The sequence below is a fragment of the Sceloporus undulatus genome, chromosome 5, assembly GCF_019175285.1.
Source record: "Sceloporus undulatus isolate JIND9_A2432 ecotype Alabama chromosome 5, SceUnd_v1.1, whole genome shotgun sequence".
NCBI lineage: Eukaryota > Metazoa > Chordata > Lepidosauria > Squamata > Phrynosomatidae > Sceloporus > Sceloporus undulatus.
In genome coordinates this window covers 26,164,879-26,188,895 of record NC_056526.1, presented here as the reverse complement: position 1 = coordinate 26,188,895, position 24,017 = coordinate 26,164,879, and the positions used below count along the sequence as shown (strand labels likewise).

Genomic DNA, 24,017 nt, shown 5'->3' with positions numbered 1-24,017 from the left:
GATTAAATTTTAGTTATACATGAGTATATACAGTATATATTGCAGAGCTCAATATTCCTCACCATTGGCTATGTTGGCTAAGGCTGATAGGATTTACAATCGAACAACATCTGGAGGGCCTCATGACTCCCACTCATGCTTCAGCTGGAGAAAATGCATAAATACGTTACTGTGAATGATGTAGTTTAATTTTCTTGATAACGAGAGCTTTTAAACAAATTGCTAGCAGGATGGTTTTTGCATCCTTTCTCCTTTTCTCCTTTGTGTTCTGCACATTCTCTGCAAGAATTTGTTTAATTTTGCTTTGTTTTAAAGCACTGACAGTGAAGTTTCCAACAGAGATGGAATAAATAGCCATGTCAGGAACTTAAAACAACTCTTCTAAATCCTCTCCCCACCCCATATTTTTCTTTGGCAATTAATGGATGAGCAGAGATTCTAAGATATTTTCCCCCTGTTGCTGGAAACCTTTTAGCGTAGAATGTCCATTAAGAGCAGCCACATGACTTGAATGTGTAAAAACAATCTAAAATTAATAGTCTGGGACATATTATGGTAGGAATGTGAAATTACCTACTCTTCCACCATTCATCATCATTATTTTTTTTTAAGTGGATCTGTTTATCATACTGCCATGGGAGAGTCAGACTCTGTAGAGTAGAAGCATTAATGTTAAATAGATATGAGGTCCCAGCCCTTTAATGACTTAAAAGCAGCCTGTCTTTGGCAAGCAAGCATGCTAGAGTGTTTTAGCATGATGTGAGAGGGCTAAGGAGGTTTACTGTGAATCATCTTGCATAGTAGAGGGCCAGTGTGGTATAGTGGTTTAAGTGTGACTAGAACTCTGGGAGGCCAGGGTTCAAATCCCTGCTTAAACATGGAAACCCAGTGTATGACCATGAGGAAGTCACAGTCTCTCAGCCTAGAGAAATGGTTCCCAAACTTCAGTTATCCAGCTGTTTTGAAACTCATCTCCCAGAATTCCTGACTGCTAGCCAAGCTGGCTAGGGCTTCTGGGAATTGAAGTCCTAGGAACCAAAGTTTGGAAATCACTGGCTTAGAGAAAGACAATGACTCCCTCTGAATAAATCTTACAAGAAAAGCCCATGATAGGGTTCACCTTAGAGTTGCTGTAAGTGGGAAGCAATTTGAAGGTACACAACAGATCCTATATAATGCTTAGGAATTAACTGAGACCTGGAAAGCCTCTTGTATAAAAATGTCATGTCACCCATGAATAAAATGAAAATATCATTTGCTCTTGGCCCGAGTCCCTCCTTGAAAATAGAGGCAACAATAGTAGCCTAGCTTACCTTGTCTATGTAATGTATTTAACATTTTTTTTTCAGTACAAAAATATTCTGAATTCACCTAACACAATATTCAAGAGAAAAGTAACAGGTGCTAAAAACAGAAAAAAATAAATTTAATTCTACAAAATTCAACAGGCACATGACCAGGACCACCCCACCACCCAGTTTTAAAATAAATTTCTGAAATTCCTGGGAAGGAAAAGAGTTTGAAAGTACAACAGAACTGGCTCAAGGAAGACCTCTTGGTGGAGGGTGTTTCAGAGATGAGTTGCCACCACAGTGAAGCTTCTAGTTATGGTTGCCCCCTGTGGACTGAGATAATATGATCTATAGCAGTGATGGTGAACTTTTTATAGACCGAGTGCCCAAACTCAAAGGTGTTCCTGCACCCGGTGTTACTTGGTGCTGGGGGGCAGGACTTCTGGGGGGGGGACTTCAGAGAGGGCAGGACTCTTGTCTTCTGGGGGCGGGACCTCTGTTTTCCTAAGGTGGGACTTCCCCAGACAGATGAAGACCCAGGAGGCTGGAGGGAAGAAGAGGAACAGGCAAGGGGCTGTACCTTCTCTTCCTCCACCCTCCCGTCTCTCCTTGTGCCCTCAGAAATGGCTTTGCATGCTAGAGATGGCCATAGATTTGCCACCACAGATCTATAGTGTAGTTTTTATAGTCCTAAGATGCTTAAAGCTCTATAGGGCTTAGTTTGAATTGTACTTAGAAATGGACCAAGAATCAGTGGAGCTGTAGTCTGTTCCATTTTCTCAGTCAAGTCAGTAGTGTAGATCCTGCATTTTTGAAGCAAATGGTTAAAAACAGCATTTCAAAAATTTAAATGTACATGCATTATAGAATCTTCTCCAAGTATGTGCCCTCCAGATAGGGATGGCACATTGATATGTAAACATTGGGGTCAAGTAAGATGGGGGCAAAAGGAGTTGCCAAAGGCTGCTTCTGCCTTAATCACTGTGGGACTGTGACAACCACACATGCCTGGCCCCACCATGGTCCTCAACCAGTTTTTCCCGCTCCTTTTTGGCCCAGCTCTTCCAGGTTGGGACGATCGATGCAGCTTCTGGCTGCATTCAGGACATGTGTCGAGTAAATGCCATGCCCCCAACACAACCCGACAGCTTTTTTGGCCTGTCTGGTTGAGGCCTTACCTAAATTGCACTTTTGGACCAATGTGGATTGATATTCAGTTATCCCTTAAAATTCACATTTCTTCAAATTTTAACTCAAAATTGTATTCCAAATTCATACATATGGGAAAGTGCACATAAAATGTGTACATGTGTGTAAATAATATTAAAATACATTGTATTAGGAAAACTGCTTGTAGTATAGTGTATGATGGGTGAAACTGTGTACAGAAACACATGTATTGGGAGAAATGCACTTTCATTTCATGCATGCTTTTAAGAATGTTCAGGTTGATTGAGGATTATGGGCAGTGGTCATGTTGCCTACGGGTTATGGGACGTCTGATCTAACAAATCTGACGGCATCAGATTGAGAAAAGGCTGTGTTATATTATAAGCATTGCCAGACGTCTGGCATCTGTCTTTGTCCAGTTGATATTGCAGCTGGTACACAAAATATATGTGTAATAATCAAAGACATAACAGAATATGACTGTACTTCAAAGTTGTTTAACTGCAGACAGGAAACCTGATTATTTAGGGAGATTGCAATCCTGTCTACTTAAGGTTGCACACCACCATCTCCTGGAGCAGACAAACTGGAACTCTTGAAGTGCACTGTTTCCATCTCAATAATAAAAACACTCTTTATAATTTCCAAAACAGACCTGTGTAAAGCTAACCATTGTCTCAAAACCATAGCTCAATTTCTTAGTGGTTTCCCTGGATGAGGTTGTTATGCCAAATTTTGGATTCAGGGAAAGAGTTTGGCTTACCCTTTGCACTATTCTCCTGAGTGCAAGAAAATGGCTACAAGGTTGTGAGTTCAGTCCCATCCAGGGGCTCAGGATCGACTCAGCCTGACATCCTTCCAAGGTCACTAAAATGAGTACCCAAATTGTTGGGGGCAGTTAATTTACACATTGTAAACCGCTTAGAGACTGAGTGCCCAAACTGCAACCCAAAACCTACTTATTTATCACAAAGTGCCATGTCCCTCTGACTTTCTAGTAACAAACTTTGTGCTGAGGTGATGGTGTGTGTGCCCACAGAGAGGGCTCTGAGTGCCACTTCTGGCACTCGTACCATAGGCTCGCCACCACTGGCTTAGGGAGTGCTTAAGTGCACTGATAAATGGTATAGAAATGTACTTGCTATTGCTGTTGCTATACAATTGCTTGAGGAACTGAAGCAAGTGCAGATCTGTTTAAGACATCCTCATACCATGAAAACACCCACCCACCCCAATAAATATCATCAGCACTGTGTTATTGTAGTTGTGTGACTTTAAGATTTTTGCAACTTATACCAACCCTAAGGACATATCATGGAATTTTCTTGGCAAACTTTATTTTCAGAGTGGGTTTGCCATTGCCTTTCTGCGAAGCTGAGAGGGTGTAATATGCCCAAGGTGACACATTAGGTTTCCATGTCCAAGCGTGGATTCAAACCCTGATCTCCCAGAGTGCTAGTCTAATATTCAAACTACCATGCCACGCTAGTTTTCCCCAGCACTGTACATATCTTATATCTGGAAAACGGAGATGGCACCAGAAGTGTCCATCTTGTGGAAGTGTTAGAGAGCATTCATTGATGCACCACCAGTGTGCTCTGCATAGAGAAATTTCCAGGTTCAATCTTTGATGTTTCTACTTAAAATATCTGTGATCAGGTGAAGGGCAAGTCCAGCTTCTGGAAAACTGCTGGCTGTCACAGGAGAGAATGTCAGGTGAAGTAGAATAATAGAATCTTAGAGATGAAAGAAGCTGTAAGGGCCATTGCTTTTATTTGTTTTATGATGTGTTTGTAACTGGTTTTAAATTTTGTGTACACCACTTTGATCTTTTGGAAAAGCAGTATAAAAATAATAATAATAATTATTATTATTATTATTCTCCTTGCTATGCAGGAATGCAGCATTAAAGGGCTTCTAGAAGATACACTACTAACCTTGGTTTATAGACACCCCATGAAGCAATCTGTTCCATTGTCACAACAGCTAATAATAATAATAATAATAATAATAATAATAATAATAATAATAATATTTATTTATTTGTATCCTGCCTCTCCCTGCATTGGAGCGAGGCGGGAAAAAGCCCTTTCTAATTTTCAGCTGGAATCTCTCCTTGCAATTTTAATCCAAAGCAGCCAAAAACAATTTACTTCATCTCCTACGTGGTAGCCCTTTAAATGTTTAAAGACAGTTTGTCATGTCACCTCTCAGTCTTCTACTCTGCAAGCTAAATGTACCTAAGTCATCCTCAAACTACTCGCTTTTCTAAACTTTTGATCATCTTGATTGCCCTCATCTGGACACATTCCAGAACATTGCAGTTTGTCAATATCTTCCTTCAACTGTGGAGCCCATTAGCAGACACAGTATTCTAGGTGAGGTCTAGACTTCAGCTTTCTAGGCTGTTTCAATGGGAGCATATAACGCCCAGATCAAGGAAACTCTCTCTCTCTCTCTCTCTCTCTCTCTCTCTGTGTGTGTGTGTTTTTACTATTCTGCCTTCTTCCCAGCACAGAATTCAAGGCAGCTTACAGCACAGTACAATAAGTAATAATAATAATAATAATAATAATAATAATAATTAATAATAATACTGTAATAATTTTTATTTATAGACCTCTATTCCGCAATGATCATAGCGGTGTACAGTAAAGACAATAAAGTCAAAGCTAGTGGCTCTGCTACTTTTTGCATTGTGATTTTAAATGATTGTAAGCTGCATTGAATCCCATACTAGGAGGAAGGCTGGACAATCAATCAATCAATCAATTCCTTTGCTCTGGCCACTATGTTCCTATTGAAGCAGTCTAGAATTACAAAGGCTTTTTTTTTGGCTGCTAAATCACATTTGACTCATATCTAACTTATAGGCTACTAAGACCCATAGGTCCTTTTCACACATATTGCTTTCCTGCCAGGTGTCACCCATCATATATTTGTGCTTTTCATTTTTCTTGCCAAGATGTAGTACCTTACAAATTTAATATTGGCTTGTTATAAGACAAGTCCCAATGTTGACTCTTAATAACTAGAACCAAACCTTTTCCTCGAAGTCCCCATAGTTTCAAATTCAGATAGCATTTTCTTTAACAAATTAGCATAAGGGAACAGAAATTATATGAATTTTATTCCCATCCCAAACTACTTGGGTTGCACAATAATGAGGGAAAGTTGAGGGAAGTGATGTTTCTCTGTACTTGCTGAAGGAGAATAATTTTCCAATATAACAAAGCTCTATTACATGCCAGGTAAATTATTGAAATGATGCTGCAGGAAACCCTAAACCCCAAGGTCATACTGGAGATGGTTGAAGCAATTCAGTGTAAAGGAGAGGCTGCAGCCAGTAAAAGGGAACCATTCTGAAAGCATCAAAGAGTGGATATAGTTGAAAGCATTCACATGATACCCTGCCCACCCTCTTTCTCATCACTTGCTGAATAAGAAGCTATTATATTTCATGTGCCTAATAGCCATCTGTCATAACAAGAACATTTTCCCCAAGGCTAACAAGGAGAAGAGTGCAGCCTTTTACTGCTCCTAGCACCAAAGTATCTCTCAGTTGAGGCCTCATTAACATTCTTATCCACAAAATTTAGATTGTCTAATCTGTTCCAAGCAGTTTCACAGTTCCTTTCATACAAACCCAGGTTTGGGCATGGAAGAGTGTCCTACTTTCTCCAAATTTTAATTCCTCAGCTAGCATCACCTGTTTTACAGTCTTATCCATTTAAATAACAATGTTCTTAAAATATTGGTTATGAAAAGGCATGAAACATTATGTGGCCCTGTAGACAATAATCTGGAAATGGATTTCTCTATGAAAAAAGCAGAGATAAAATGATTTATTGGTTTGTTTTTTTTACTACAGCTCCCACAATCCCTGATCAAGCATGGCTGCTGCTGGTGCTGGCTGGAGGATTCTGGGATGTGTGGTCCTGTCCCCCCCCCCCCCCCAAGATGAGACCAACATTTCCAGCCTCTGAAAGGGAAAAGCAGGGTTCTGAGATCCTTGTCAGTTTCCTGAATCAGAGAATGTAGACTCTGTTAAGAGTCAGAAGTTCAAGCTGTTTATGTAAGCATGTGAGTGAGTGGCCCAGGGTGCTAAAACATCAGATGAGAAATGAATGTGGATGAGGTTGTTTCCAGTAGAACACTCTGACAGCACTGCTGAAACCTGCTTTAATGTATTAGGCCAAATACTGGTCAAATCACAAGAGTGCGCTCCAGGCACATTTTCATTTTCTGTAAAAAAAAAAAAAATGGTAAGAAAAGGAAAACTCTGTTTCCTTTTGCATGTCCCATTTGAGCATGTTATCAAAACAGAATGAGAGAATCCCAGAGGCTGGCTAAAATTAGATGGCAAATGTCATGACCTTTTAAAATAAGTTATGTGCATTATTATTTTTTTAAAAAAATGCAAATTCTATTCATTCTTTATGCTCCTATAAAGTGGTTGGTGAAGATGAGCTGTGTTCTTAGCTTCAGTATTTCTTTCTGATCAGCATTCTCTGTTGGCTGCCTCCTCCCAATCTCCCTCCTCCCCAACATTTAAATGACAAACTAGAAATGACGTTATTCATTTCTGTAGCCCTGATGAGCATGATTTTTAAAAAAAACTAAATAAAAAGAGCTGACACAGGCAGAAAGGGGTGGAAGAAAGGAGCCATATTGGGGCCAAGGTGGATGGGCATGGGATTTATGAGAAGAAAACTACTTATAATGGGAAGATTATATTTGCCCATATAATCTGATATCTGCTGGGATATTAACTGTGCTAAGTATGGGCTCTCTAACAAATTTCTGATATGTGTTGCTGATAATTTTTTATTTCAAAAGGTAGAGAAAGGAACAAGGGGATTATTAATCCTGGATTTGATCCCAACTAATAGGGAAGAGTTGGCCAATGGAATCAAAGTAGAGTCCGCCCTTGCCTTACACGGAGGATCTGTTCTGGACCGACCCCCCCCCCACATAAGGCAAAAAGCATGTATGCTCGAGCCCCATTCCCCCATCGGCTTCCATCTAAGTTGGAAGCTGCCTATAACGAGCCTGCATATGGCACGGGCACACTGCAATTGATACTTTAGGAGGTGACTGTGTAATGGTTAAATTCGTAATAGTGAGACACGGCAGGGAAAAATATAATCAAACATGAACTTTGGATTTCAGGAAAGCTGATTTTAACAAGTTCAGAGAAATACTGGGTAGAATCCCATGGGTGGACATGCTAAAGGAAAAAGACACCTAGCAAGGCTGGAGTTCCAGAAGGAGGAGGTGTAAAATGTGTAATCACAAGCAATCCCATGGAAGAAGAAAAATGGGAAACATCTGAAAAAGCCAGTGTCTCTGCACAGCAAGCTGAAGGAGGAAGTGAAAATAAAAAGAAGTATGTATATAATTCAAGAAGGATGTTGATAAGCTGGAGCGAGTCCAGGGTAAGATGACCAAAATGATGAAAGGACTGGAAACCATGCCCTATGTAGAGCAACTTAGGGAGCTGAGGCCTGTTACAGACAACCAAAATAAAGCTGCTTCGAGTCACAGTGGAGGTATGGTGTTTCAATGATGCATGCGTCCTAAGAGTCCAGAAGCCACACCAAAGCCACGCTCCAGTCCTTAGGGCTGGAGCGTGGCTTTGGTGCAACTTCTGGACTCTTAGGACGCATGCATCATTGAAACACCATACCTCCACTGTGACTCGAAGCAGCTTTATTTTGGCTGTCTGTAACAGGCCTGAGTATGTTTAGCCTGGGTAAGAGAAGGTTAAGGGTGGCATGATAGCCCTGTTTAAATATTTAAATATGTCATATTGAGGAAGAAGCAAGCCTTTTTTCTGCTGCTCCAAAGACTAAGACATGAAGCAATGGATTCAAGCTACAGGAAAAGAGATTCCACCTAAATGCTAGAAATATGTTTCTGATTATAAGAGATGTTTGACAGTCAAATACACTGTCTTAGAGTATGGCGGAGTCTCCTCCTTCTTTAGAGCTTTTTAAACAGAGGCTGGATGGCCAAATGTTAGGAATGCTTTGATTGTGTTTTCCTGCATGGCAGGGAGTTGACTAGATGGCGCTTGTCGTCTCTTCCACCTCTATGATTCTACAATTCTATATACAGTGGGACCTTGGTATCCACAGAGGATCTGTTTTGCAGATACCAAAATCTGTGGACGCTCAAGTCCCATTGTCCCCGTGGCGGTGCATGCACATGGCCACACCACCATTAGGAACAGCCCCCGCTGCCCCCAGTGATAAGTGTGTAAACATGCCCATGCCTCCATTAGGGAAAATGGGAATTCAGGTAAGCCTCTGTTGTCCCCAGTGGTGATGTCTGCAGGCAGCTGTGCCATCATTAGGGACCAAGAGACTTCAGGAGAAATCCCATTATCCCTAATGGCAGCATGGCTGCATGCACATATCATCATTGGGGATGATGCAGGCTTGCTATCTGTGGATGCTTGAGTCTGCGAATGGCAAGTCCACAGATACCAAGGTCCCACTGTAGTACGGCTGAGCATTTGGCTTTTGTGGCATAAATGTAGAATTTTACATTTATTTCTATTGAATTTCATTTTATTAATTACTATCCAATTTTCTAATTTATCTAGGCCCTTTTGACTGCTTCCAGCTCTATGATTCTATGATTCTTTGACAAAGGCAACAAATCGGTCAAGTCCAGTACTATCAATAAAGAACTCAGTTTTCATCATCTAGCTCAGTGTCTTAACTCACTCCATAATTATTCATCCATGTTACTGGCACCTTTGTTTATTATTTGCCTTCCTTTATAAACCTTTTTCTTGTTCTTTTAAAATCCTTTGGAGCCTACCAGCTGACTTTCAGCTCCTTCACAGGGCACAATGTGCCATCATGAGCAACAATTCACAGTAAAATACATATATTAGGATTTAACTCACATAATTTGTTTTATTTGCTCTACTTGAATAAGTCTTATTTCAGGTTGAAAATTGCTGGCAGGGATGTTGGGAGGGGGCTGTACAGACCCACTGAAATCATGAAAAGTTTCAAGAGACTTCTTGGCCAACACAAGATTAGGACTAGCTGTCATGACTTCCTCCTAGACCTGGAGCCTTGCTGCTACTTAGCAAGATTTGGAAGTAGCATTGCTGGTCTCCCAACAGCTCAGTCTGTGATGCTTTAGGTGGGAAGGAGTTGCAATGCCCAGGCATTATGTGTGACTCCAGGTTAAGGTGATGCTGTCACAGACTATAATTAGCCATAAAAGTCAGTATTTAGGAAAGATGGGCATCTCAAAGAAAAGGTTTGGATGAGTAAATTTACTGCTACTTTTAAATCTTACTGTGTTCATTGGGTCTTACTCTCAGACAAGTGTACCTAGTGTTGCACTCTGGAACACATGTTATAGCCCTGCAGGTTTGGGATTGTGCCACTTTTTATTCGTCTACTGCCTTCTCAAATTTGAAACATAATACAAAGAATGGATAATTAGTAGCAAAATTTACAGTGGAATTGAACAGACTGAATATTAGTCACAGGTGATGGTTGTTGTTTTCTTTGACTGCAACACAATTGTTAACAATCTGGGCCAGAAAGGTTCCCTGTAGATAACTGGGTTACTAGGATATAGGGAGACGATTGTACTTTAATTATAGGCCATTATGTTAATCAAAAGAGAGTTTTCCTACTCGGTTACATTTATGTTTGGTTACATTTACGTTTAGCTTAGTCCTTATCATCCTCTCTGCCCAATGTTCACTTTCTCACAAGAATAAATGGCTGTCGTTCATTGATTTTAAATTGTTGGGCTTTGGGAATAGGAATAATGTTGTACAGTACATATTTCCTTAACCTTTCAGTGTCCGCTTTTGGCTTGTGGCTTAAGTCTTAGTAAAAGCAGACAAGTGACTGTATCTTGGACACTTCCTCTAATATATTAAGGAAAATAGATTAATCAAATCTTGGGATCTTTTTGGAATTAACATGTGTAACCACATTTGAGATTATAGTTATGGATCCTGTCATACAAAGCCTGTGGCATTATATTCGTTCGTTATTAACTTCCATCAAGTTAGCTTTGACTTATAATGATCCTATATATGAGAGATTTCCAAGATGCCCTATCATCAAGAGCCCTGCTGAGGTCTTGCAAGCTCAGGGCCGTAGCTTCCTTGACCTAGTCTATGTACCTCCAGTGCAGTCTTTCTTTTTTCCTACTGCCTTCCACTTTACCAAACATTATCGTATTTTGTAATGAATAATGTCTTCTCCTGTGTCTAAAGTGTGATAGTGTCAGCCTACTCATTTTGGCTTCTAGTAAGAGTCCAGGCTTGATTTGCTCTACAACCCATATCTTTTTGACAGCCTATGGTATCAATAGCAAAACAACATAAATGTTACAAACAACAGCTTTGAAATATGATTGCATATTTCATCAGTTGTCATGCCATAAACATACAGTTGTCATGCTTGTATGCATACTTGTTTTTTGTTTTCCTATTTCAATGTGTTGCTTTTTCACAAATTTCCTGTATACGAAGGCAAACTTTACATTAGTATAAAGTGTTCTTTCATGCATTTCATTCAGCTTGATGAAGTGATAGTTGGTAGTATTCATGTGTGAACTGTAGTAAAGTTGTTATGAAGATCTAAAATGCCAAAAAAAAAAAAAAAAAGGAAAGGAAAGGAAAGAAAGAAAGAAAGAAAGAAAAGAAAAGAAAGTAGTGAAAAACATTTTATTTTCTGGGCTTGGTTTGTGAATCTACAGCTATAAGCTATAAGGAACATATTTTTAATTAAAAAACAAGGCTAGGATTCGGCTATTTTCATGGATGAGATAACTTGGTCAGTTCATTCCCAGCAGGCATCTGAAGTGCAGAAGGATTAAATAGATACAGTTTTAAATATTACAGTTTTCCCCAGTTTTGATTGTGCCCTTAATTCAGTTGTTTTCTCAAATATACTACCTTTAGGCAGTCCTTTCCACACTGACATTTCTAAACACGGGTTTTTAACTTCAAGATCTGCCCCAGGAATTTTGCATCCTGCAATAGGTTTCAGATAGTGTTCTAGTATATATATGGAATACATGCATGCACTCATGCTCACACAAAAACAAACAGACAAATTATTCAATTTTTTTTATTGTAGTCACTCCCAACTCTATGATTCTTCTACCATTTTAGCTTTATACACGTGCAATTTTGCAGACTTAGCTTAAGACACATTGAATCAATAAACTATCATATAGGAATATATGCTAGTACTCATTTTATTTAACACCATGATTAACTTACTCTCTCCTCTTTCCATTTTAGATTACATATATTTGGAGCAGCAGAACATTTCATCTCTTTTTCCAAGTCAAAGCACCATGAACAACATGACGCATGAAGCCTTAACAAAAAGCACAATAGAGTCCAAGGCAAATGATGTGTTTCCTGAGGGGTTTTTATCATCTGTTGCTTCATCTTCTGAGGTGACCTTTACAAACCAAGAAGGAAAAAGTACCATCTCAGCTGAACAAAACATACAAGCATTGGATATTTCAGTAACAAGCAATGAGGCACTCTTAAGTGATGATAGATTTATTAGCGCATTTCCAAATGCGCAACAGACTCCTTCATTAAAATCTTTTACAGAGGACTATCATTCAGGTTCCTATCCAGTGAAACCAACAAAAGTACCATTACAAACGCTATTGTTAGCGTCTTCATTATCTGTTCAATCCTCACTGCTTGACTACACGGAAACACTGCAAACAACTTTGCAAAGGGCTGCTTCTGCCCCCCATGATTCTTTGCCATATTTGAAGCCTTTTGACTTGACTGGTGTGACTCTGACTCCAAGCAGATACTTGCTCACATCCCTGACTTACTTAAATTCTATGGCAGTGGTGGATAAAACGGTTGGAAAAGAGAGGGAGAGTTCCCCCTTTTATGCACTGTCCTCAACATCTTTGCTTTCTGATACTACTGAGGAAAGTTCACCCCTATTTATGGCACAGATAAATGAGGATACCCAGATTATACCAGATGTTTTAACAAAAAACCTTGATGCATACACTGAGATCCATTATAATATCAATAGTAGTGTGACAGGAACTCTCAGTTTAAGGAATTTGTCTGTTCTGAGCATTTTAAAGGAAACTCCTATTTCAATAGTTAACACAGAGGCTGTTACGTTTTCAACACATCTTCCTTTTCTTTTTCTCTCTGCTCCCTCAGATAGAGTACTGACTGTTTCTAATAATATTTTCAGTGAGGAATTGTTTTCTCATAAAGCCTCCAGAAGTGCAGCATCAGTTTTACATGGCAGTTCAGAAGTAAGAACTCAAGTTGAGCTCGTCAGTGGCTCTACAAGCCCAGTGCCTTTCACTAGACCATATGCTTCATGTTCATACTGTGACTTCACTTCAGTTCCTTCAGAGCCATTTTTTTCAGTGCAGCCATCAGAAACTGATGTTGGCTCAGGTGATTATGTTGAGACTCTGTCATTCATGACCTCTGAAATAAAAGGTGTTACTCCAGTTACATCAGTAGTTAGTGACCCATATGATGTACAGGAGTCTCCTCCAGAAGTCTTTGATACTACCTTTCCTTCAAGACCAGTTGTTTCATTCTCCTCAAGGTTTACAGAAGTCTCCAAGTCAGATGCTATGGGAAATAGCCTTAAAAACGTAATATTTACGTCCATTTCCCCTCCTTATGCCCAGTTTTCTGGTGTAATATCACTGGAGAGCACTTATGTCAGTTTCCCCAAGTCTGTGACTAAGACAATTACATTAATGTCTAATATTGTAGAAGAAGTACAATTTTCTGTTGCCACAGTTTCTCCTGAATCTGCTTTCATTGAAAGTGTGAGCACACCATCCATGACAATCATGACTTCAAGTCTGTTGGAAACACCTGAATTTATGCCATCAGAGGCTACACATTTCCCTGGCAAAACAGTTGAGGGTTTCCCCACAGAAGAATCTGCTGTGTATAGATCAGCCATTCCATCCAGCCTTTCATTAACACTTTCTCCCTCTGAGCCAGATGTCTTGTCACATTTGTCATCTGTAATAGCCACATCTTTCATGATAATGCCAAGTGATTTATCAACATTTTTACCTCTCATTTCACCTACATTCCTTTCATCATCTGTGTTTCTTGACAGTTCTCCTACTTGGGGTTCTGCTGAGCTCCCAGCTGTTGATGTTACAGACATAGAGACATCCCAGCCTTTTTCATGGCAATCTTTGTTGTTTAATGCAAGCTCATTTTCCATTCCAGTCATACACAGTTCTGCAACAGTGCCATCAAGTTTCTATATGAACTCCTCTATGTTCCTGGAACCATCATCAATCTTAGTGATGGAATCTGAATTTCACTTTACCTCAGCTTTCTCAGAAGCTACCTCTCAGTTTGAATCATCGTCCTTTGCCATTGATGCAAGTGCCCCTATGCAGGTGCTGCCCACCTCTGTTTTGGAGCCTGTTTTCACCAGCAATATCTTGGGTGATGAACCACATGTGACCTCATGGTTCTCCTTACTGCAGACAACCACTGTCTTGGCATCTTCATCCCCTTTCTATACAGCTACTGCTGCTGTCGAGGAAACTGGTGCTACTACTAATCTCAGTTTGGTTTCCTCTTTCACTGAGTCAGCTGCTGACACACATTTTTTTACAGCCACCCCTTATATCCCCCCATTGGCTACTGATGTGAGCAGTCTGAGTGTCTCCTCAACTGAATTAATGGGTATACTGTCGTCATCTGTACCTATAGTGATGTCTTCATCTGTGAAGCCTTCATCAGTTGAATCTGCCATTCCAGCACAAACTAGTACAACTGAATTTACCAGCATGACAACCTCTACTGTTAGCACTTCTGCTAGCAAAACCGGCCATTCTGAAATTACCAGCATTACACCAGGTTTTTCTGCATCCTCTTCAACCTCTGCTTTGGGTACCACTCCACAAGTTACAATGGCAACCATTCCAACTACCACAACTAGACAGTCCTACATTTGTGATATCACAGTTCCTGAAAGATACTTGGTGACAGCTGGTAAGACTCTTCTTCGTAAATCAGGGTGTTTCATTTTGTTTTTGTTAAAAGCTATTTATTAAAATCATACTTTGATAAAATAAAGGAAAATGTGGTTGTGGCCTCAGTTCTGAATGGCAGTACAGGTTTCTCCCCAAACTACAATGATTTTTAAAGTATATTTGAAATATGTTTATATCCTGACCTTCAGCTGAGAAACCCTGATGTCCTTGGTTTTAAATTGGAAGTGACACAGATGAATTAGTGTGAGAGAAGGGAATAGATAAGTAGCATTGGCTATTGCATTTTATGCTAGGGTCAAATTGTTTGACTGTTCAATCCCCCAGTATCAGTGCTATTGGTTGATTCTGAAGTTTTTGACTCACTTATGGGGCCTTGACCAATGTCTTTTAGCCCTATTTTATTTTTAGGATTTTAAATATCGATTTGTGATTCATATATTTGTTAGATGTCTAGTGATGAGTGATAAGGAACCAATTCCTGTTTCAGCTGAGTTAAAAGATCAAATTTCTTTTTTGGTAGTAAGGGGGGGAAAGATATGATATAGAGACCAAAATGAGATAATAAAATCTGCTAAATTGTGTTTGATCATTATTGTGATTAATTTTTTATTGTTTAATTTTTTTTCATGTTGTTAGCTCCTTGTTGAATACTATTTTTTAGTAGGAAGATAGGATAAAAATGGAATAAGTACTGTAATAAATGAAGCCAAAGGCATTTCTGGAGGTAGGGCCATACAACTATTGTAGTGAATGCAATTAAGAATCATTGGCCCGTTACAGACGGGCTCTTGAGGCACCCCCATCATGTGCTAGGGGTTGGTCGGGGACCTAGCATCCACACCGGCCTCACCCCTAGCACGTGACGGGGGCGTAATAATGACGGTGCCCTATACACACAGGCGCCACCATTATTACGTTCCGGACGCATAGCGTCCGCATGTCACGCGGCGCTTATGACATCGCAAGTGCGCCATTGGCACCTCGCGGCATCATAACTGCGCTGCGGGAAGAAGCGCCATTTTGGGGCTTCTTTTTTGCTCCGCGCGGGAGCCGTGCGGTTTGGCTGCTGCGGCTCCCTCGCGGAGCAACCAGCAACGCCGGCAGACCGCCGCTTTTAGGTGGTCTGTAACGCGCCATTGTTTGCAAAAGTCTGGATAGAGATTCCTTTAGAAGGATGGTGAAACCTATTTCTTGTTTTATCTCACATTGCTAAAAATGCTTGTGTGGGGGTCAAGTGAACTGACTAATGCTGAGTCCTAACAAAATTAACGGATTACTACAGAGTATTATATTAGTGGATTGCTACAGGGTATTATAAGTACTAGGTGTAAGAAATTTCATCACTGATCAAGGTCAGTATTTCCCAGCTTCTCAGTTCACACCTTAAGAGTGATAATGGGAATTAGTGTCATACATGTAATTTGTGGTGACTGCAGTGATTTTTCTTGCTTTCTTTCTTAAAAAACAAGACAAAACACTTCATGGAAAATGAGGTTTTGCAAGTGTCCACAGTCTAAAAGTTTCCTGCCTGAAAAGCTGTAAGCAAGGAGATTCATCTTAAAATCCAGTATAGACAAAGTCAGAACGCCCACAGGCTAGTTTTCTAACCAATAGTAGCCAGATTCGCTTCCAGTTTTGTAAAAATCCTTTGGGAGGTACTGGGGCAAAACAAGGTAGGTGGAGCAATGTATCTTCTTTTAAAGGATAATCTTGTGCTGATGGTAGGGGTGACAACTTGACTTTTTCAGCCTTTTGGAAAGGGAGGGGAGTGCAGGAGGGATCTTGGGGCTCATGAAGGGGCATATGTTTTCCACCTCTGCTTTCAAGCCTGCCCAGAAGCTCCAGCTAGTGTAGAATGTAGTCTTCCATCTGAGCATGTTAATACTAAGCAACATGTTAGGCAGACTTCTAAAAGACAAATAAAGTACTGTATGTTAAAATTTTGCCCAAAGATGCTTGATGAAACTTCCTCCTCTGCCTATCCCTAGGAATGCATGAAATCTGCCATTATCTCAGAGGAGAACCGTATCACACTTGCAAAGTGCTGTGTGAAATCAGTCTGAGTGCCTCAACAGGCCCATCTCTCTCTAGCAGTCGGAGACACCCATGGGTCTGCTTTAGTCTAGACCATATTCATCTCCTTTGCACACAGACAGAATTTCTGTTTATAGTTCTGTAATTATGGTCGGATACAGACCGCCAAAAAGAGGCACCTACTCAGCGCCTCTCTTTCCTGCTCAGGAGCGCCACAGCATACAAATTACGCGGCGCTGCTGCACAGGAAAAAAGGAGCTAAAAAGCGGCTCCTTTTTGCAGCGCCGCAAAGCACCAAAGACGACGCAGTTACGTCGCAGCTGCACAGCCCCATTTGGAGGTTGTGCAGCTGTGACATAACCATTACGCGCACCATCTGTAAGGCGCTGCATAACGGCGGCGCGTGCATGACGTGCTAGGGTTGCGGGCGTGTGCACGTGCTGCCCCAAGGCAACCCTAGCACATTGTGGACGCACCGCAAAGGACCCATCTGGACAGGGCCTATATTCCATAAAAATTTTAAAGTTCTGTCATCAATCCAGTGAGAAGTACCCACCAATTCTTCCAGCACTCAAACCACTATACCATGCTGGCTGAGGCTAAGGAAGAATTATCATTAGATGTCCAAACACAACACTAGTTGTTGGTTTATTATGGTCTAATTGAAGTGGGAGAACCTAAGCCTATTCCACACTTAAATTTTTATGCTTAGGAACAAAATGCACATATTTCTTGTCAGATCTAAAATATGTATTTGCATGTGTTATATACTGTCATAACTATGAAATACTAAAAAAAAAAAACCTAAAACATAGAAAAGACCTTTATTCTGACTGTATTAAAATGATACTCCACTTTTAAAAAATCTACATTTCCTTTAGACCTGAAAGAGGCATATATATTTTGCACTCATGTATCTGTGCCAGCTGTATAGGAAGAATTGGGTCTTAGTTGTATACATTTCCCTGTCAGTCTGAAAGCAATGTTTTCCTGTTGCCAGATGTTTCTTCTAAGGTGTCTCTCAATTTTTGCTTATTTAAATCATTATATGCATGATTTACACTAAATTTATCAATTGATTTGCATTTCTAGCACTGGCCCGGAAATCTGTATTAGAAAATGTCAGCAAATCCATCAAAGAAATCTTGAAAACTGAGTTTAGGAGAAAAGTAGAACTGGAGGTAAGTGCTTATTAATACACAATGTGATATATATGGACCAGGTACATCATTATACATCATTGCACAGACCAGAGAGATATTGACAGGGGTACTTGACAGTGAGATTTTATTTATTTTATTTTATTTTATTTTTATCTCGCCTGTCTCCCAAAATGGGACTCAAGGCGGCAAATATATATAAACATAAGATAAAATTGTACAATTAAAATCATAAAAAAATAAAAATTACGAATAGAAACTTTTTAAAACATACAGAGTTAAAATTAAAAAAGTTTTGTATTGAGATAGGGATATCATAGATATATTGTCTATTTAACTGAACTGAATCCTAATTGTTTGTGCTGCTGGCATATCTTGCTATCATTCAAGTGTTAACATGGTGGTTTATGAGGTATTGGCGTAATGGTTGATTTACCCTGTCCTTTTTTGCTGGTTCAGGAAGTCCCAGAACAGGGCTTTAAATCTATTTGCTTCTCTTATAGCAACAACATTATTACCATTGAGGAGGAAAGATAATTTGTACAGTTCTCCTCTACATGTTTATGATAAATTTAGTGTAAATCATGTAAATCAGCAGTGACCCAGCGTTCCTTTTCAGCAGCTGCTCCTAGACTCTGGAACAACCTGCTGGACGAGATCCATCAGATTACCACCTTGGAAACCTTTAAGAAGGCTATTAAGACGGATCTCTTCCGGCAGACCTTTCCAGACTAGTTCCACCTCTATCTACCTGCCTCTCCCCCCCCCCCCCACACACACACACTTTTTCTCCTTTTTTCTCTATCCCCATTTCCATCCTATTTGGACCCTGCTGTATAAAAATTCCTACAAAATGTCTTTCTGGTTTAATCTCCTTTTAAGTACTACTATGTTTTTATACTGGGCGGGGAGGGAAAGGGATTTCTAGAATTTTTAACTGTATCTCTTTTTTATTGTTGTAATCCACTTGGATTCCAAGTGATTAAGCGGAATAATAATAATAATAATAATAATAATAATAATGCTCCAACACAGAACAGCCATTTCAGAGGAATGCTGCTTTCATGTCAAAAATTCTACTGCTGTGAATCACACTGATTTACGTTGGCAGAAAATTTAGAGAGATATCTATCATTTTCTGTCGCATAAAAATGAAGAAACAATTGATTCCAACTACAGCATAATTCAAATACAGTATTGTTTATACTGTTGCTTTACTGCCATGAGCAAACAGCTGTGGCCCTCTTTTTATTTTGGGAGCTATGGCACCTGTAATCTCTTACTTGCTTACTCTTGTTTTATGCTTTACTGTGCATTCATCATCATCAACATCATCAGCTTCATCATCAATGTATACCTCTCCTTACTCCCAGTATAGGGGCTCAAGGTGGCAAACAGCAAATTTAAACAATACAATTTAAAAATGATACAAAAATATTAAAATGTATAAATATACAATTTAAAAACAATTTTAAAAGCCAAAACAGATGTGCATTAAAATGTAAAATGTGTTTAAAAACTCCATACAAACCTTAAAATCTGAATGACACACTATTTAAAGCCCAACCCTTATCAATTTGAAAAAGCCTGATGGCGCAAGAATGTTTTTATCTGCCGCCAAAAGGTGAGCAGGAATGGGGCCTTATATGACTATATAAATTTTTCCCTCCTCCTTTACATTGGAAATCTCTTTGCTGATTAAATTTGAGCTTTGGGCAATTATAGGTCTCCTTTTCTTATCCACCATGTATGAAAATGTCCAAGCTTTGGTTCATTTTCTGTCAGTTTAATGGCAAAAAAGACATATTCCAATTCAAGTTCGTCTTGTGACTGAATGGTGTTACTACATGCTTTCTGTCTTGAATGTAGAGTGACTTTCATTTATAACTACAACATTTTTTTATCTGGAGAGTTCTCACCATTGTCAAGAAAGGGATTCATGCCTCACAATGGCATACAGCCAAGGTTGCTATGTTTTGAAATTAACTGCTGTGCAGTTTAATAACTCTACACTAATGAGTTGTTGTCACATATCTTGGAGATGCATTCCCTGGTGTGAAATATCCCTCTGAAAACAAACTTGGCTTACTGTTGAACCCTATGCATTAGCTAGTTTATGTACTGCACAACTTGAATGCGCATAACATGAGCTGTATGTTGTATTGTGTATTGGGCAACCCTCAGCCATTTAACCTTTATTTATTTATTTAAAAACAAACAAACATTTTTACTAAAACTAGAGGTGAAATTCTTACCACTTTGTGATGACTCTAACTAACTCAATAACTAGACTCCACAGATGAACCAAAAAGAATTTATTGAGAAGCTCACTACAGTAGACAAGGGTTTGCAAGAATTGGCAGCAAAGACCTAAACACAGACAACCTAGCCCCACTTTCCTGCCCATTCCCCCTCCTTCTCATTCCTTTCCCAGGAGAGCAACCTTGAGGCTCTGACAATATCCCTGCCTCTCTCCTTCCCTGCCTCCCACTCCCAGCAATTAACCTAAAACCTTTTCAACAACAATAACAATAAATTCCCTAGTTATAACCTCACAATACCATACATTCTATAACCCAAACTCTCATAAAAAATAACCAGTGACAGGGGACCTCAAGGGGACCCAGGCACACATCTTGTTTTGTTTTTGGCACTTGTAAACAGGTGTTCAGCCCTGGGGGCAGAAAATTGATCACTAGACCTGCCATAGTTAATCACCTTATCCTAAGGCAATACCTTCCTTACAGTTGTCATTTGAGCCAGAGATGCATGCAACATATCAAAAAATTGCTATATTAAGTATTCACTGGGTAAATTTCATAAAGTGTGTTTTTATTATGGAAGTTGAATATAGTTCTGGGGACTGAGTCATGCTCTGCAAGGGGGAGTATGTAAAATAAAATGGATGTTTGAAGAGACAGTTAGCTTTTTAATATCTACCCTTCCTCTTTTCATCCCCATTTCTTGAAACATGCACAATTTAGGAATAGGCAGGTCAGTATGTGAGATTGCGCCATATTTAGGCCAGCATTCCCATTATGGAGATTCATGAGCAAGGAAGTCAAAACAACGCCTAACTTGAAGTGATTTGGAAGTATATTATAAAGTAACAGCTAGTTCATTTATGTTTTGTTCTTGACTATATCTTCCTATTCATTACTAGTCCTACTAAACATCAAAATAGGAAATTGTGATTTTCATGTAGATGGACAGTGGTTGGTTGCAATTATATGATGTAGATTAGATATTAAATTTTGTTCATATGGACTAGCAAAGTGGGAATATTGCAAAAGTTGTATAAACTGGGAGTCCGTGTGGCGTGCTTTGAGTATTATGTGAATGTATACAACACACACATTAGAAACTGGAATAAAAGGAATACATAAACTGCTGTTCAAAAGAATATTATAGGAGATTGAATTAAAAATTGATAGGAACCAATCTTAACTGTTAGTTAAAATAGGCCCTGTACAGACGGGCCAAAAAAGAGGCATGCTGGTTAAATGATGCATGTGTCGTAAGAGTCCGGAAGCCATGCCAAAGTCACGCTCTAGTGCTAAGGACGCATGCATCATTCAAACAGCATACCTCCAAAGTGACCTGAAGCAGCTGCATTTTGGCCTCTCTGTATGGGCCCATAGATGTCTCTCTCTCCCTATTTCCACTTCAAAAGTTTATAAAAATTAAATACTTTGTGTGGACTCGATGGCAGTGCTACTCAAAGGGATGGTCCATGAGCTATTAGCTGCTGATCTGCAAGTTTTCAGGAAAGAAAGAAACAGATGTACTCAGTGTGTGAGCACAAATATGGTCCCACTGGGGAAAAAAAAGCTCTGCCAATCCTCTGCTTATGAAGTCCTACCGTATGTTGCTGGTACTTGTTGCTTTTGTTGTTGTGTGCCTTCAAGTTGTTTTTGACCTATAGTGACTCTAAGGCAAACCTATCACGGCATTTTCTTAGGAAGATTTGTTTGGAAAAGGTTTGCCATTGCCTTCCTCTGAGACTGAGAGAGTATAACTTGCATGTGGTCACCTAGTGGAGTTCATGGCTGAGTGAGAAATTAAAACCTGGTCTCAAGAGTCACACTCAAACCCAGGGGTAGGCAACCTGCGGCCCGGCAAGGCCTTGGGACTGGTCCCAGCCCGGTCCAGCCGCTGATTGCCGCCGGAGCCTTTGGCCTCTCGTGTGAGGGTGTGGGGTCTTTGGCCTATCAGGAGGAGGCGGGCAAGGGGGGGCAGGCGGCGGGCAAGGGGGGCAATTGTCTATAGAAGCCACAGAAACATGCATTTATATTAACATTTTTTTAAAAATCAGCAAATTTCCATTTTTGAAAAAAGTGTCCTCCATTTGAAAATTTTTTCCTACATTTGTCCCGGGTTATTTATTTATTTAATTTTTTGAAAATTATTTAATTGTTTATTTTTTGGCTTTGGCCCCCCCAGTTGTCTGAGGGACAGCAAGCCAGCCCCCAGCTCAAAAAGGCTGCCTACCCCTGCTCAAACCACTATGCCATGCTGGCTCTTATGTTATTGGTACAATATTGTTCTGTGATCTTAACCATTACATGTTTGAAACTTAAGGATAGCTGTTCAACTAAAACACTGTATTTCTATAAATACATAGTGTAATACAGTAGATACTGTTTACTCTGTGGTCTTTAAACTCCTCTTTTCTGTTTCTTTTTAACAGGTTTATGGTCTTTCTCCCAAATTCTCTTTTCTGGTGACCTCAGGCCCTTTTGTTTACACAGCAATTGCTGTCATCAATGTTCTTGTGAATAGCAGCCTACTTCATGGTGAAATACCTCTCATTTCATCATTGCAACTTTCTTTACCTGTTCCAGATCACAAGTTCCAGGTGCAGACTGGTAAGCTAAACTGTATCATCCTTGCATTTTCCCCATGAAATGAAACAGAGTAACTTGATATTGCTAATTGCGGTTGTGCTGTGGGATATGTCTAAATCCATTTGGTACCCACAATTACAACAGATCCATTAAGTCAACTGCTGGTGAGTCAATGCATCTGTAAATCCCACTTATTCAATAGGTTTACCATATATACTCATGTACAAGTCGACCTCATGTATAAGTGGAAGTCAACTTTTGGGACCAGAAATGGCGATTTTTATATGACTCATGGATAAGTCGAGGGTCAGACTTAAGGGGCAGCCCAGCTGGGGAGAGGCTCTGGGACAATCAGTGTCTCTCTAGCCGGGCTTCCTCCTCATGAGGCCTCCTCATGAGGAGGGAGGCCAGCCAGAGAGAAGCCTGCGAGCGGCGAACGTGCATCCTTTCCAGGCTTCTCTCTAGCCAGGCTTCCTTCTCATGAGGCCTCCTCATGAGGAGGGAAACCAGCTGGAGAGAAGCCTGCGAGGGGCTAACACACGCCTTTCCCAGGCTTCTCTCTAGCCAGGCTTCCTCCTCATGAGGCCTCCTCATGAGGAGGGAGGCCGGCTGGAGAGAAGGATGCAGGGTGAACGCGTGCCCTTCCTAGTGTCGCCTCAGCTGCGCTTTCTCTAGAGGACCCCACTGCCCCATGCATACGTCTGCCCCAGGATTTTGGGGACCATTTGGGGGCAAAAATTTCTCGACTTATAGTCAAGTATATATGGTAGTTGGGAGTACCAGTAGAAGTCAGGGCTGTATCTTTATCACGTTAAAAAATTATACTGATATGGTGTGTGGATGTATGTGCGGTAAATTGATGTAACTAAAGATATGATTTTGACTCATGGATAATATTGCTGTGAATGCTGGTAGCCAATAGAAATGAATAATGTAAGGTTAAACAATAACTCAAATAATGTTGTTATTAATGGCAAATGAGTGACAATTTTTGTCTGGTAATTTGTTATTGTTCTTAATGTATAGAAGTCAGAATAATATTTGTCATCTGTCATCAAATATTTAATGTTCAGGAAACACCCTATAGTACTAAGACTAAGGAGTTTATCGTACTGGCCCTGAAACGGGCCCAGTGCATTCTAAACATGTGCACGCGGGGGCATGCACAGAACAGGATGGGGCCAAGAACCCCATTTTACTGCACAGTGGAACGCCGCCTTTGATTTTTGATTATTGAAATCACAAAGACATTGTTTACTTTGTTACAAGTCTTTTGACTCAGATGCTAGAGTCTTCAACACCAATAGACATATCACCACAACTCTTGAAAAACAAACAAACATACTACTCTGCAGAGCAACAGATAAGATTTCAAACAGTTTCTGGCTTAAAGGAATTGCATTGCTACCCTACACAATTCGTGATCTGCTAAATGAAGGATGGTCAAACTGTGGCACTCCAAATGTTGTTGAACAACA

The 24,017-nt window shown here is 40.0% G+C and overlaps 1 protein-coding gene across 4 annotated transcripts in view; it reads left to right on the top strand.

Moving 5' to 3' along the window:
• KIAA1549 (KIAA1549 ortholog) overlaps window positions 1–24,017 on the top strand; it is a 179,165-nt gene that overhangs the window by 94,704 nt on the left and 60,444 nt on the right. For all 4 annotated transcript variants that reach the window (XM_042469330.1, XM_042469331.1, XM_042469329.1 and 1 more), the window contains exons 2-4: window positions 11,761–14,496; window positions 17,625–17,713; window positions 22,383–22,560. In XM_042469330.1, the coding sequence (XP_042325264.1) occupies window positions 11,761–14,496; window positions 17,625–17,713; window positions 22,383–22,560 (3,003 nt within the window). The remainder of the gene's footprint in view (window positions 1–11,760; window positions 14,497–17,624; window positions 17,714–22,382; window positions 22,561–24,017) is intronic.